This window comes from Typha latifolia, chromosome 7 (genome assembly GCF_019914945.1).
Source record: "Typha latifolia isolate L0001 chromosome 7, TyphaL0001v2, whole genome shotgun sequence".
In the NCBI taxonomy this organism is placed as follows: domain Eukaryota; kingdom Viridiplantae; phylum Streptophyta; class Magnoliopsida; order Poales; family Typhaceae; genus Typha; species Typha latifolia.
Genome location: NC_133092.1, coordinates 12,737,774 through 12,754,173, shown reverse-complemented (window position 1 = coordinate 12,754,173; position 16,400 = coordinate 12,737,774). Strand labels below are relative to the sequence as shown.

General features: G+C 36.5%; 2 protein-coding genes and 1 long non-coding RNA gene across 3 annotated transcripts; 1 reads left to right on the top strand and 2 right to left on the bottom strand.

Annotated features, from left to right (window-relative positions):
* The first annotated feature begins 69 nt into the window (after positions 1-69).
* LOC140792852 (glycosyltransferase BC10-like) lies at positions 70-2,058 on the top strand. Its single transcript, XM_073144073.1, has 2 exons — positions 70-630; positions 1,414-2,058. The coding sequence occupies exons 1-2, from the start codon at positions 70-72 to the stop codon at positions 2,053-2,055; spliced, it is 1,203 nt and encodes a 400-aa protein (XP_073000174.1). The 3' UTR covers positions 2,056-2,058.
* A 739-nt stretch (positions 2,059-2,797) lies between these two features.
* On the bottom strand, positions 2,798-5,719 carry LOC140791812 (receptor-like protein EIX2). The gene is made up of 2 exons (XM_073142472.1): positions 3,982-5,719; positions 2,798-3,768 (listed from the first exon to the last, which is right to left on the bottom strand). Exons 1-2 carry the CDS (start codon positions 5,692-5,694, stop codon positions 2,935-2,937), a joined length of 2,547 nt encoding a protein of 848 aa, XP_072998573.1. The 5' UTR covers positions 5,695-5,719; the 3' UTR covers positions 2,798-2,934.
* Positions 5,720-8,217: 2,498 nt separating this feature from the next.
* Positions 8,218-10,495, bottom strand: LOC140791753 (uncharacterized). Its single transcript, XR_012109621.1, has 2 exons — positions 10,228-10,495; positions 8,218-9,420 (listed from the first exon to the last, which is right to left on the bottom strand). It is a non-coding gene; the product is annotated as an uncharacterized lncRNA (long non-coding RNA).
* Positions 10,496-16,400: the final 5,905 nt, after the last annotated feature.

The following is a 16,400-nucleotide window of genomic DNA, read 5'->3' as shown; positions in this document are numbered from 1 at the left end:
CCTATTACTCCATCTTCCTGTTTTTAAGCCTTCATAGGAGTGAATGAAACAAAAAATCCAATGCGGCGAATGACCAACCAAAAGAAACCATCACAAGCATCTCAAATGTTCTCTCCATTAGATGGAAATCTTCTCAAGCTTCTTACCAAGATCATTCTCTTTTGCTTAGTCTTTGTTATTGGCATGATCTCTAACACTTATTTAGAAACTTTCACCAATCCTTTCAAACCTATCCATTTCTCCTTTACATTATTCTCTCCTCCTCCTCATCCTCCTCCTCCAACACTATCAAGACCACCACCGCCGCCGCCGCCGCCGCCTCCTCTTGCGCCGCCACCTCCCCCGCCGTTACCACTGCAAAAAGATGGCAATGCAATGCATAACATGACTGATGAGGAATTGTTTTGGGAGGCATCGAAGGTCCCTAAGATCGATAAATATCCATACCGCCATTCACGTAAGATTGCATTCCTATTCCTCACAAGACGGGAGCTACCGTTGGCTCCACAGTGGGAAAAGTTCTTTGAGGGGCATGAAGGCTTGTACTCTATCTATTTCCACCCTGATCCTTCCTACATTGGCTCACCTAAGCATACTTCCGTCTTCTATGGGAGAAGAATTCCTAGCAAGGTAAGAACCTTAAAGAATCAAGTGTTTTTTTTTAAAATTTATTTATTTGGTATTTATCATACCTTGCATACATCTCTTATGCTATTTCATTATGGAGTATATTTGAGATATAGCTGAAGCAATTGATACTTTAATGAATGCTAACATGCCGAATATTGGCAGATACTGTTCCATTCATATGATGTCTATATACTGCCTACTTGTTCTTTGATTTTTGAGATACTAAAAACTTAAATGGTTGACTCATTCTCATGTTAATTTAAGACTAGTAAAAGTCAACTAAGAAGTACTCCCTGTTAAACATCTAAAGTATCTTTTGGCTTCTAAGTCTATGGCACTTCTCTTAACTTTCATTTTATGGGTCAGAAGGTAAGGGTGTTCATGTGCAAGTGGGGGGAAATCAAGAGGGTCTCAATGATAAAAATAACATCAGAAGAAACTAGTAGATCTATTTACATAGTATAAACATAATATACTAGAAAGACCTATTCTAAAAGAATTCTAAGAGATTGCATACACATGGACTGATAAATTTTTATATGTGCTTTAATTTTTCAAACTTATACACATAAATTTTCTTATTCTTTGAATGCACAATCGAATCCATAGCTAACATCAATATACTATTCTTAATTATCAGCAGAATGAAGTAAGATGCAGTTCATAAATGAATTTTTATGATCATTATAGTACTAAATTTAATTTCTACATCTTGCTATATCGAAGTACAATAGGCAATTGTTTCAAAATTTCTATCAAGATTAAAATATATACTTGATGCAGGCTACAAAATGGGGATCAGCAAGTTTAGTTGCAGCAGAGCGCAGATTAGTAGCTAATGCACTGCTGGATTTCTCCAATGAACGCTTTGTTCTCCTCTCTGAGACATGCATTCCCCTCTACAACTTCTCTACCATCTACTCCCACCTCATAAACTCTTCTGTGAGCTTCGTAGATTCTTTCGACAATTCCAGCGGTCGCAGTCGGTATGATCCTCAGATGGAACCGCAGATAACCATCGAACAATGGCGTAAAGGTGCTCAATGGTTTGAGATGGACCGTAGTCTCCCCGTCGAGATCATATCGGATGTAAAATACTTTGAGGTTTTCCATAAATCGTGCGGCGAACGGGAAGGCTGCATGATGGATGAACACTACATACCTACACCGGTGAACATGATATCATGGAGAAGAAATGCCAATAGGACTATAACATATGCTGACTGGAGAGCAAACAAATCTCATCCAGAAAATTTTGGAAGAGGGGATGTTAATGTTGAGCTATTCAAGAGGATAAGGGATAGTGCTAACTGCACATATAATGGCAGTCCTAGTAGAGTCTGCTTCCTGTTTGCAAGAAAGTTCTTGCCAGATACCTTGGATGCATTGATGTCATTAGCTCCACAAGTGATGAGTTTTGGCTGAACATTGAGCAGCTACATATAATTATTAAAACATAAATTGTTTCAATTGATAGAAAATTCTTCTTGTGAGGTAAAAGAAGTTCCATTAGTACATCTTATGTCGCTTATGATTTATATTGTATTACTTATATTAATAGAGTAAATGTATATGCCAACAATTTTGGTCAGTCATTTAAGGAGGGAATCCTAGAAGAATTAACTATTTATGTATGACTATTTCTTCTTAATTTTGAAATTTTGGAAATCTACTTATGTAATGAAAATTATATCATGGAGGAGAAATTTATATATGTCGTTCTTTGAGGGCTATCTTTAAAGCTAATGAGATATTAAACAAAGCTGAAAGTTGCCTCCCTCTAATCCTTTATCTGTCTGTTGTATACTATCTAGAGGACTGCAATTTCACATAGAATAAGACTAAGAACAGATATTATGTGGAAAAATAAAAGAAAATTATTAGAAGTTTTCGCAAGACTATATATGATTTAGCTTACAAGCAAGCAATACGAAAAAAAAATGAAATATCTAATTCATTGTACTGATTTCAGCACAGACTTCTCATCACCATGTAAAAAAGACTGGAAGATTACATGCAATAGAACTAAACAAATATATAATTATAGTTAAAAATTATCATACTCCAATTTTTTAAGCAGGCCCGTAGTATTATTTATGATATAGATGCGCTATAAGAGTTACGATTCTGATACAGATGACCTGGAAAGGATCAAATGACCAACATATTTGATACATACCTACTTTTTATTTATTATAAGACTGTGATCAAGCTTTGAATGTTGATAGCATAATCACACAACTCAGCATCACACATTGACCGGTCATCGTGAACCCAACAATGGAACCTCCGTCAGTGGCAACACTACTTCTCTGCTTTTTTTGTCCTTATGCTGGCAATGAGTCTGACCCATTTGAGAACCACAAACACACAGATTCTGTCAGAGATGTTGTCCATGAAGAGAAAATAAGCGGTTCTCCATGTCATATTGAATAGTAAAGAACCAAAAATCACCCAAAACCCTGTCGCGAATCCTACCCCCATGCTTAAATAAAATGATGACATCTCAGCATCATTTTTATATTCTCGAAGATCACTCGAAGGAGTTTCATTTCCTGAACAATTCTTGGAAACAGGAGGCCCACAAAGATTTATATTGCCTTCGTAGATAGATGGATCGTCGAGTGTCTGTAGTTGACGCCCTGTTGGTATTCTTCCTGACAGATTATTGTATGACAAGTTCAAGGAGCTTAAAGAAGATAAAGCTGATAGAGTTGAAGGAATTTCACCAGAAAGCATGTTGTTTGACAGGTCAAGAGATTCCAATGATTGAAGATTGCCGATCGTCTTTGGAATATTTCCAATCAAGTGATTTTGGGACAAGTTCAGATTGTTCAATCCAACAAGGCCACCTATTTCTTCAGGGATTTCTCCAGTTAGATAGTTGCTTGATAAATCAAGACTTGACATGAGCGACATCAAGTCGGTGTAGTATTCCCGATCTTGCCCCTTTGTGACCATTGACAATATAAAGGGATCATAGGAATTAAGACTATCGTGAAGTACTTCGTATTGGGTATAACTTACATTTGGGGAGGCTAAAGTCATCGCTTTGAAGTTCAAGAGAGATGGAGCTATGATTCCTGATAGATTATTGTGAGCCAAGTCTAAAACTTGAAGATCGTCAAGTTTGGCAAGCTGAGTTGGAATATAACCAGAAAACATGTTAGATCTTAATAGGAGGAATGCCAACTCCGGTAATCTTTTGGGTATCCATGCTGGTAAGCTTCCAAAGAAGTTATTATGGGAAAGGTCTAGAAAAATAAGTTGTGGACAGTTTTGAATAAATGAAGGGAATGGACCAGAGAGATTGTTATTATATAACATTAGTACTGTGAGTGGTGAACTTACGGGTCTCAAGTTGCTATGATTGGCTGCATAAAATTGGCTACTTGTCCAACATTGAGGAAGCTGTCCCGATAGTTGGTTGCTTGATAGATCCAGGTACCGCAATAACAGCAAATGGTTGCACATAGATGATGGGATGGTGCCATTGATCTGATTGTTCGAAAGATCCAAGTAGTACAAGTATGGAGTTCCAAGCTTTGATGGCAGTGGTCCGGATATATAATTTTTTGAGAGATCTAAAGTATCGAGAGTTGTAGGTAACTTTGGTACTTGACCGTGAAACTGATTTGAGTCCAAATTTATACTGCTTGCTTGTGTCATAAATTCTAGAGAAGCAGGTAACTCTCCACTAAGCTGATTACGAGAGAGATCAAGATAGTAGGTCATAGAAATTACATCCCAAAACCAATCAGGTATGCTGTCGGCTATTCCCGCATTAGACAAATTTAAAAAACCAATCCCAGTCTGCAATCGAATCCATGCAGGAAAATGAGGTCCCAGTTTGCAAGAGCCCAAGTCGACATAGTCTAAACTGAACGGAGGGATCCAATTTGTGTCGACTACCATAGTCAGGGGGTTGTTGGATAGGGCTAGCTTCTCTAATCTCATCATGCTTGCAAAATGATGTTCTGATATGACGCCATCCAAGTGATTGGAACTCAGGTCCAAGTATGTCAGGTTTGTGAGCTTTCCGATTCCGGAATGTATAGGCCCGGTGAGACGGTTCATACTGAGATCAAGAAAGTTTAGACTGGTCATGTTCTCAATCCAACTTGACAGACTTCCAATCAAATTGGCTGAGCTCAAATCCAACCGTTGTATTTGGGTCGGCAAACTGCCTGCCAATTCTATTATGTCCCTATTTATCTGATTATATGATAGATCCAATTTTTTCAAGCTACGTAGATTCTTCCAAGTCACCGGTATCATGCCGGTGAGATTATTGGATCCCAGAACAAGTTCTTCAATGGAGGTCATGTTTCTCAGTGGATCAAGGGTCGCAAGTGACGTGCGATTAGAATAAGAAAAAGAAGAGATCTCGCAACTGAGTCCACAATTGGATAGACGAAGATATCTTAAAGAACCTGGGAACATGTTCGCCAATTGGACGCAGTCAACAGCATTGCTGAAGTTGGCCCCGCTTAAGTCGAGCTGCTTCAAGGAATAGAGCCGTGGTAACCAATCCACAAGGTCAACTGGCTTCAAAGAGTTACTATAGTAACCAGAATCAAGGTTAAGATAGAGCAGCTTAGAGAGATTACCAAGCTGAGGAGGTATGCTCCCAGCAAAATTTGCGTAAGAGAGGTCAAGATACTTCAAGTTCTTGAAAGAGCCCACGAATTCTGGTATTCGCCGTCCCCCAAAGTCATTCCAGCTTAGGTCTAGATAGTTGAGATGCTCAAGTGCGAGTAGAGAAGAACCGATCTCACCGCCCAAAGAGAAAGGCTGATACTGAGTGTTAAAGAGGTCGAGCTTCACGACGTGCCCTGTCTTGTTACTGCATGTGACGCCCCTCCATCGGCAGCAGTCTTGGCCTTGCCAAGAAGAGAGCCGACCCTTGGGGTCACTTATGCCTGCTTTGAACGAGAGGAGTGCGTCCCTCTCGCTCGCCACGCAGCTGCCGCTGGGTCCGAGGGACAGAGTGGGAGTGGTGATCATTTGGGCTAGCAGAAGCCAGAGCATTCGGATTACAAAGGATTTGGCCGCCATCGCCATTAAAAGTAGTTCGTTTTTTGTATCTCCCTTGCTGGATACCGGAAGAAATATTTATCCTCCTGGAGTACTCTATGTTGTCCGAATCCGAAATCAAGGTCTTGGTCAGAAACACTATTGGGTTGGTTGGAAACTACGATCATCGTTGTGGAAAATCCAGTCAAGGAAAATTTAATAGCGTGGAAATTATAATGGTGATGGAATTCGAGTTGCCGTGTTTATTACTTTATTATCATTTGAATAACGATTACGTGTTTGTGGATAAAATCTAAGAATGATTCTGCCGTTTGGAAACTATGGCGGTTGTGGAAATCCAGTCAAGGAAACTTTAATGGTGATGGAACTCGAGAGTTAAGTTTCTCTTAATCGCGTGACTTCTGCCGGTCAGCATACCGTGTTTTAATGGTGATGCTACTTGTTTGCAAAGTGTTTGTGGATAAAACTGTATCCTTATCGTTTAACATCGTTTCTATTCTCTAATTTACTACAACTCGTATCTTTTGCCCATCAACATATTTCTAAACTAATACCTTAGTAGGTGTCAACGATGGAAATATCTAAATGGCGGTAGCATCTCCATTTTTTTTTTAATTATTTAAGAGTCAAGACAAGATATGAGTCGGATAAAAAATTAATTCTCTCTAAATATAAAGGTACTTAAGCTTCACTCAGCTTTAGCTAATATACTAAACCGTTTAGTTTAGACTTTAAATTATGTAAATCACCGAGCTATTACTCTAGCAAATATATAGCTAAAGTGTTTCTCCAAGTCATCCTATCGCTGAATAATCAATCGAATCAAATTGAGCTGGGCTAAGCCATCAAACTATTAAACAATTTTCTTCACAATCTATCAAATCATTAAATAATTTTTTTTATAATAATTATTTGAGATTAAAGTCGAGCTTATAACCTTGTTGATGGTAGGGGGAGATTATTACCGACTTTAATAGTTTTGAGTGCATCCTACAGTTTTTAATTATCCATCTGTACTCGTTTAGGCGGATGTACGATGCGAAGGCACAATGTTAGATGATGCACTAGAGTTGTTCGACACAATGACCAGAGGCAGAGCGCTAATAACCGAACAATATTTCATTGAGCTTCTTGGCCAGTCTCTATGACCGGAACCATGAAAAGTCTTCCTCCATTAGCAGCAGAGAGCTACACCCCTGCTTTATTTTTCCTTGATGCTGGCAATGAGTCTGGCCCAATTGGGAACATGAACACGTAGATTCTAGTAGCATGAAGGGGAAAGATATGGGATATTAATTTCATGGGAATAGCTTCTAATACTTAGAAAAATTAAGTACAGATTTCAATAAAAGATTAGCACGTAGGACTTATGATGATCATGATTTTTCAACTAATGCAACTAGTAAACCCCCAATTTATACAACTACGAAGTTCTTCTTCTGATTTAGAAACCCATTTACATTTCAATTCAGATCACAAATACAGGATGCTCAGCCCATTTGCAATCTTGGAAGATGTCAGACATATCCAGATGATTTCTAACGCTCTTGGCCACACCAAGGGAATCACTGAAGACCAAGGCTGTGAAGTGATGAATTGGCTTCGTGCATTTAATTATCCATCAGCCATCAAAAAATTAGAAGTCATCTTCCAGTAGCAGCAGAACTATTCTCTGCTTTATTTTTCCTTGTTGTTGTTGTCAAGGATGAAGGGAAAGATGAGTTGGTCTAGTAGGAGAAGCCAAAGCATTATACTTAGGAGTACTGAGTCTGAGACCATATAAATTTCTGGTAGACGAGCTTAGAGGTTAGAGTGCATATCCTTCATGAGTTGCAAATTCTAATGGTGTTTGGAGTTCCAGCTTCTGCTACACCGAATAACTTTAAAGAAAAATGATACCCTCCTCTTGAATTATAATTATGCTACTACTTTGAATTTTGAATTAGTATGTCATCCACCACTTCCCCTTCCATTATTATCTTCAATAGAATTAGTACGATCAGACAAAAATACATATTTGCAGAATTTGAAACTATGTTCTCTAGCTTTGCTATTATGTTCATTCACTAATTACTCTAAAAAATTAAGTTGTTAGAGAATGATAATTTTTATATACTATATTCTAATTTTGAAATTTTGGAAATCTACTAAGGTAATGAACATTATATCATGGAGATGAACTATTAGTTTGTTCTCCGAGGTCTATCTTTGAAGCTGATGAGATATTAAATAAAGTTGGAAGTGCCCCTCTTAATCCTTACATCTTACATCCCAGGAACATGACTCATTCTCCTCTTGAAGAAATATATACTACAGAAGGGACTGCAATTTCATATGACTAAGAGCAAATATAAAGCAAAATTATCAGATGTTTTCACAGGACTACATATGATTTAGCTCACAAGAAAGTAATTCGAGGAAATGGAATAGCTAATACACTGTACTGATTTCAGCACATACTTGCCATAACCATGTAAAGGAAGGGAAGATAATATATAATGAAAGTAAAGAAATATTTAATTATGTTTAGAAATTATCATAGCCCATCAATTTAAGTGGGGTCAAAGTATTATTTATGATAAAGATGTGCTATTACGATTACAATCCTGATCTCCATGATAAACTATGATCAAGCTTTGAATGTTGATTGCATAATCATACAATTCAGCAACACACAATTGACCGATCTCCATGATCCCAACAATGGAAACTATTTCAGTGGCAACACTACTCCTATGCTTTATTTCTCTTTATGCTGGCAATGAGTCTGTTCCATTTGAGAACCACAAACACATAGATTTTGTCCGAGATACTATCCATGAAAAGAAAATAAGCGGTTCTCCATGTCATATTGAATAGTAAAGCACCAAAAATCACTCAAAAACCAGTCGCGAATCCTACACCCATGCTTAGATAAAATGATGACATGTCAGCATCACTTCCTGAAAAATTATTAGAAACAGGAGGCCCACAAAAATTTATATTGCCTTCATAGATAGATGGACAGTCGGGTGTCTGGAGTTGATCACAAAGCCCAGGGTTGTTTGCAAAGCTTCCAGAAGAAAGGTAACGGAAAAATGGTGGAATAGGACCAGATAAGAGATTATCATCAACATAAATATATGTCAATCGAGTAAGCCGACACATCTGCCATGGAATTTCTCCAGTTAGCTGGTTATGTTGAAGATTAAGGACATTAAGATATCTACAGTTTGATAGGCCTATAGGAATTTCACCCGAAAATCTATTGTTGGAGAGATCAAGAGTTGTCACAAACGTCAACGTTTTTGAGATGTCGGCAGGAATGGGTCCAGAAAGGTGGTTGTTCGAAAGGTCTAGTCCAGTCAAACTAGTGCAATCTTCAAGACCCAAGGGAAAGTGACCTTCAAGGCCCATATTGGAGAGGTGCAAATTAAGAACCTTATTCTCATTTGCACTCCAGCAATCGACGCCAGTAAAACTGCATATGGAACCCTCAAAGTACAGGTTAGTGAAGTTCCAATCCACAAGAAAGTTATGCGGGTCTTTCAGCGATTGCTTTAAAGTTCTCAAGCATTCGATATCACTCTCTGAGCCACAGCATATGTTGCTCAATAGTAATAAGAAAAGGACCTCAAGAGGAGTGGAAAGAGCCCTCCTTTTCATGGCAACAAGCATGAGTATATCAATTGCTGCACCTCCAGCGAATTTAAGTAGCCAAGAGAGTTTCTCTCTTTTGAACAGCTGCTACAGATTTTCAGTTTGTCACTTCACCTACATACAAAAATAGAGATAATTATACTTAGCCTCGCTGTAGTATCATATATATATATATATATTTTTTTTTTTTTAACTTACTTACAGTTCTTGGATTATCAAATATAGAACTCCGGTACTAAAAAAATATCGACATAAAAAAGAAGTAACTACATGCACTCAGATCTGAACTGAGAACTTTCTTAGGTAGAGATCTGTGTGGTAAAAATAAATAAAAAATTCAGTTCAAGAGGGCTAAGTGTAATTAACTCTAAAAATTAAATTTACTTAAAAATCTCTCTCAAAGCCAGAAATTACTTGAAAATCAAATTTACACTGCAGCAAGCCTTCTGAAGCCAAAATGTCCAAATTAATGAAACCATCTTGAAGTTTAACAGAATAAAGACAGAATGTTCTAAAGCTCCTCCTTATTTCTCAACTACTTTAAAACAAATAAGGCCAAAAGCACTGAAAAATGAACTAGGCCAACGATACTGATAGTGATACAAAATCAATTCAATTACTCATAACTCTATAAGCATCATAATATACTTCCAACTTCTATTTCCACCTAAATTCCCACAGACCCACTAATCAAGCTCAGCAAAGTCAAAATATACTCAAGGAAATCCCACAAACCCACCAAGAGTCGGGCACATTTCCATGAAGAAAGTTGATAAAAAACATCATCTTGATCGAACCCTTCAAAGGCCCAGATGGCAATAAGCTAAGCGTAATAACTAGAGCCTAGATGTGTTGGCTTGAAATTAATAAAAAGAAAATGACGAAAAATTGAAAAAAAAAAATCCCAACTTGATCACTCACCAGCGAGTCCCATGGGGAGAGAGAGAGAGAGGGAGATGGAGAAGCTGGAGCCCGAGTAGGGAAACTTATGCCAGGGGAAGGGATGATGAGGTCGAAGGCGACGTGAGAACGCGGAGTTCAACAAAAGACCAGAAAGAAACGTGGAGAAAATTATGACTTCTAATAAAAATCTAGACGAGGACTTCATTACTCTCGCAAGGTTTATGGAGTACGGTGGAAATAGGGTACATGAAGTCTGAAGAAGAGTGGCCAACTCACAAATGTGGATAAGAATAGACTTATCGCAAGTAGGACGAAGGATACCAAGCCATTCATTGTACCCCATCCAGACAATGTCCCCAAGGATTATTGGAGAGGCAATATCAATGTAATAAGTATCAAACTCCAAATTTTGAGAAGAGAATTAGAAAATTTGTAAATGTAAGATACAGATTTTATGAAAGATTATTTCTCTAGAACCATAGAAATCGTCAATCAAATGAAGTCTCGTGGAGAAAAGAATATAACTATATAGTTACTACTATAGATGAGGCTAAGAAGGATATTTCTACTTTATTAATTTAAGAATTAATGAATTCTCTGTTTTCTCATGAGCAAAGAAAATTGTGTCATACTGACAAATCTACTGAAAGTGCATTTTAGTAAGAAGTGTCTTTCGAATCTCAAATGAAAAAAATTAGGGAAAGTAATTATAAAAACAAAGAGGTAAAATAGGGAAGATAAAGACCAAGGCACTAAACAAAACAGAGGGGACTTTCTTGGCCTGGGCTTAGTTTCGACATTCAGTGGAGACTAAAAAAATTGCAAGTAGATGAAAGCCAATCGGACAGAACCACATTAGTTTCCTGCGAGATTATTGTAGGTCAAGTTTAACTAGCTTAAAGAAGTTAAACCTAAAACAGAAAGCATGTTGTTTGATGGGTCTAAGAGATTCCAATGGTTGGAGACTTTTGGACAAAGTTCAAACTTATTTCTTCAATGATTTCTCTAGTTATCAAGTTGCTTGATAAATTAAGGCTCAACATGAGCAACATCGTGTCGGTGTCTTCCTGATCTTGCCCTTTTGTCATCGTTGATAATCTAAAGGGATCATGGGAATTACCAGAATCTCCACTATTGATAGTCCCGTATATGGGAGTCATTGGTTTAGGTGAAATTGAGCTAAGGTTCCTAATAGATTATCGTGAGAAAGGTCCAAAACACAAGATGGTCTAAGTTCAGCAAGTGGAAGTAGAATTGGAATATAGACAAAACATGTTAGATCTTAATAGGAGGAATGCCATCATCCATGCTGGTAAGCTTCCAAAGAAGTTATTATAGAAAAGATCTAGGAAAGTAAGCTATTGACAACCTCGGCAAAAAAGAAAAAAAGTAACGGGTGAGAGAGACAATGATTGTCCGAATCTGAAGGTAAGTTCTTGCAACGTGTTCATTGTCACAATCCAGTACTGAGGTGGTCTTAACTCAGAAACGTTTTTGTGTTGATTGGAAACTATGGTGGTTGTGGAAATCCAGTGCAAGGAAACATCATGAGGATTGTGGAAATTACAATGGTGGTGGAATTCCAGAGTGGAACTTCTCTTAAACTTACGTAAACACGGTCTATTTATTAAATATTAAATGCATTGGAATTTAAACACGAGCACAATATGTTTATTTAAACAGGTTATATGAGAGTCTAATATAATTTATTTGAATTATAAATAAACTTATTTGTATTATAAACAGATTTTATTGTGTTAATAAATGGTTATTTAAATAATAAATATGTAATTAGTTTATCAATTAGTTTGACGAAGAATACAAAACTTTAAAAGATATTATCAGTTCAGTAGGTAATTATTATTATTTAAATATATTATCTTGCATATTATTTTTTGATAATTATATTATCTTAATATTTTATCAAGTAAAAGACATATACATTCTTAAATTGGAGTAATATATATATATCAAAATAAAGATATTGATATCTTTTTATAATTAAGTTGATAAAAATTTAATTTAATTTTATCTTTTTGATTATTTCTTAATATTTACATATATCTCTCGTTAGTTTAAGATTAATTTAAAGTAAATTTAATAACAAATAGAGATAGAGAATAATATTTAAATTAAAGTTTTATCTCCAAATAATTAAATTTAAATTATTTAATATAAATAATATCTAAGAGAGAAATCTTAATAGAAGAAAAGAACGTGCAATTCGAAAGTAGGCACACGTAACTAAATCTTCTTAACTAATATACTATTTTTTTTAGGTAATGTGATTTTAGAATCAGTACCAGATATGAAAACTGGCTATTATAGCGGATAGGTTAAGATTATAATTTTTAAAGAGGTATTAAAGTATTTGCCAATTGTATCATAAACGTATTACTATTACTGTATCATAAATGAATTAAAGTAGTTCATTTTTTGTATCTCCCTTGCTGGATACCGGAAAACATTTTTTATACCCGGGGAGTACTCTATGTTGTCCGAATCCGAAGTCAAGGTCTTGGTCGGAAACATTACTGTGCTGTTCGGAAATTAAGGTCGTTGTGGAAAATCCAGTCAAAGGACACTTTAATAGTATGGAATTCGAGTCCAGTCAAGGAAACTTCAATGGTGATGGAACCCGAGAGTCTAAGTTTCTATTAATCGCGTAACCAATGCCGGTCAGCTTGCCGTGTCTGTTACTTATATTATTATCATTTGAGTAATGCTATGCTTTACTTGTTTGCAAACTGTTTGCGGATAAAACTTTAAATTTAATACCACTCTGGTATTATCAACAATGGAAATATCTAAATGGTGGTGACATCCTCAGTGTTTATTATTATTATTATATATGAGCTCAAAGGTTAGATATAAATTAAATAAATAATTAATATTTTTTAAATACAAAGGCACTTAGGTTTCACTAAACTTTTAACCACTATAGCAAGCTGTCTAGTTTAAGCATTAAGCTATGTGCGTCGCCGAACAATTACTCTGAACCAAACGTCGTCAATACCTACTCCAAGCCAACTGCACTACCGAGCTATCAACTAAGTCAAGCTGTTGAGTTAAACCTCTTTATCATTCATGAGCTCGAAGGCTAGATAGATATGAGCTGGACAAAGAGCTAACCATCCCTAGATATAGAGGTACTTTAGACTCCACCGAGTTTTTAGCTGTCTAATCTAGGCTTCAAGTCATATATGTCGCCGAGACCTATTTCAAGCCGTTGCGTTGCCAAGTTGTTCTTCCAAGTTAACCGCACTGCGAGCCATCAACCGAATCGAGCCAAACTACCAAACTACTAAACCACCAACCTACCTACCAACCCTACTAAAGTTGGTTGGTCCTCCATGTCAATTATCCATCAGTATTCATTCAGGGAATGTACAAGTACAATGCCAAGGAAGGCACAATGTTAGATGCACTCAAGTTGTTCGATACAATGACCAGAGGCTGAGAGCTAATAATCGAACGACATTAATTGAGCGTCTTGGCCAGTCTCTATGACCAGTAGCAGCAGAGAGCTAATAGGATGAAGGGGAAAGATGAGTTGGTCTAGTAGGAGAAGCCAGACTAATATACATTTCTTGTAGATGAGCTTAGATATTAGGGTGCATATATCCTTCGCGAGTTGCAAGACGCTGCAAAGTCTAATGGTGTTTGTAATTCCGGCTTCTGCTAGCCCTGAAAACTTTTAAAGGAAAATGACACCCTCCTCTTGAACTATTCTTAAGCTACTTGTTTGAATTTTATGAAGCTATCAATTAATATTAGCATGTCATCCGCATCTTTCCTTTCCATTGTTATCTTCAGCAGCTGAAGTGCATTGTACAGTGATGAAGACATGGGATATTAATTTCATGGGAATAGCTTCTAATACTTAGAAAATTAAGTACAGATTTCAATATAAAAAAATTAGCACGTAGAACTTATTATGATCATGATTTGTTTGCTACAAAAGATGAGGCTTTGATTTCCAACTAATGCAACTAGTAAACCCCCAATTTATACAACTACGAAGTTCTTCTGATTTAGAAACCCATTTACATTTCAATTCAGATCACAAAGCCCAAAAACACAAGATGCTCAGCCCATTTGCAATCTTGGAAGATTGGAGGAGTCGTTAATTTAGTCAGACATGCCCAGATGATTTCTAACGCTCTTGGCCACACCAAGGGAATCACTGAAGACCAAGGCTGCGAAGTAATGAATTGGCTTCATGCATTTAATTATCCATCAGCCATCAAAGATTAAACTTCACGTCTCTTCTGCTGACCAACTTATATATTTAAGACCACTTTGAAATGCTCACAAACCGAGACATTAGGATGACTTCTTTGGAGAGGTAGTAGCAAAATAATCATAATGGAGTTCATGACTTTACCAAATCAGCTGCAGTTGAGTTTAGATCACCTCATGTGAGGGAACAGAAGCCATCAACTGTACCGATAAGTAAAATAATGGCAAGAGGGACCCCTTCTTGCTCCCCCTATAATGGAAGTTAGATGAGCTCTGAGTAATGCTCTGAGCAGAGCTCCAAAGTAAAGCTTTGGAGATGGCAGAGAGGACAGACATAACTACTTCATTAATGTGCCATCTCAACCATTGGTGGTGCCTTTTTGTATCATTGCTCCATAGAACACTAGCACTATACTCCATTAACTAGCTTGTGCTCCACCAAACTTCATTATTCCATCACTGTCTTCTTCATATCTCTTTTGTCAAAACAAGAGAGAGAAAGAAATGGTAAATAAGCACTAAACCTTGCATATAGTGATGTCAAAGCCCTTTTCCCTTTAATTTTAGGGATAATTACACCTGGCTTTCCTTATTTTCACATAGATCCATTCATTTATTAAGTTGTCCATTTAATTTTTTAGGCACTTTGACGATCATTAGAAAAGTACTCAGGTTTACATGAGATTAAACAATAGTGACATTTATAATAATAAAAAAAGATGAATTGCTATTGTGACATAATATTAACTGTACTTCAATCCGTTTGACTTACCATTTTGATGCTCTCAGTTTTCTTTTTAGATTGTTTGTAATTAATTGCCGTTCTCGCTGCTAATCCTATTAGATCTAGCTTAAAACGTAGACTTAATTATGTATGTCGAAAAGGACTCTGAGTCATGATAAACTAAAATTAGAGTGTACTAATTGGCCCCTAATTTTTAATTAGGTAAAGACTCACATTGCATCAGCATTTACGCAGCAATAGCAGTAGTATAACATGTGTTATTATGGTTAATTAATTACGTCCGTTACAAGTAGAGTTGTATTTAGTATACTCACCTTCAGACAAGTTGCATTGCACTGCCCTGACACTAACATGCAGCACAAACCAACTTGCAGAGGAAATTAGAATATATTACATACAAGATATTATTCACTTGTTCTTCCTCTTTGGCTCCATCTAAACTCGCATGTTTCTTGTACTTTAGCTCTATGACAATTTTGGATGTCAAGTTCTGAATGAGGTATTTACTATATATTTGTTTAAGTATCCTTATTGTTAAATGTATAATATGTTACCTAAAGGTTTAAAATTTTGAGTCAATTGAATATCTACCACAACAACCACCGCAATAATAAGTTTTTTTTTATCATTCATGAGCCTGAAAGGCTAGATATGGGCTGGACAAAGAGCCAACCCTCCTTAGATACAGCGTCACTTAAGCCCCATCGAGCTTTTAGCTGTCTAGTTTGGGCTTTAAGCCATATGCGTTGCAAAACAATTGCTCCGAATTAAACGCCATCGAGACTTACTCTAAGTCATTGCACTGTCAAGCTGTTCCTCCAAGCTAACCGCACTGCTGAGCCATTAACAGAATTAAGCCAGGCCACCAACCGCCAGACCACCATTGCAATAACAAGTTATTTAGGTCAACATTTCCAACCTAATATTAGGGTTTGAACATCTACTTGCACATGAGAAGAAATTTTTCCTTACTAAGATTAATTAATTGCACGCCCTAAGAAGGTTAATTCTCTTGTTCAGTATATATAATTTACGAACTCTCCAATTATTTTAAAAAATAAGGGTTTTTATGTGTAACTCCGTAAAAATATTTCTTATTTGCAGAAATTTCTATCCAGTTATTTTTCAAGTTAAGTCTCAATATTTTAATAGAAAATAAAAATAAAAGTACCCTTAATTAAGAAAAAGTTATGAAAATGAGAAT

Bases quoted from the DNA above. Each gene is read 5' to 3' on its own strand.
- LOC140792852 (XM_073144073.1), top strand. From the start codon at position 70: ATGACCAACCAAAAGAAACCATCACAAGCATCTCAAATGTTCTCTCCA. The intron at 631-1,413 runs GTAAGAACCTTA...TACTTGATGCAG, and splicing joins GGAGAAGAATTCCTAGCAAG to GCTACAAAATGGGGATCAGC.
- LOC140791812 (XM_073142472.1), bottom strand. From the start codon at position 5,694: ATGGCGATGGCGGCCAAATCCTTTGTAATCCGAATGCTCTGGCTTCTG. The intron at 3,769-3,981 runs GTAAGTTCACCA...ATTCCAACTCAG, and splicing joins ATCATAGCAACTTGAGACCC to CTTGCCAAACTTGACGATCT.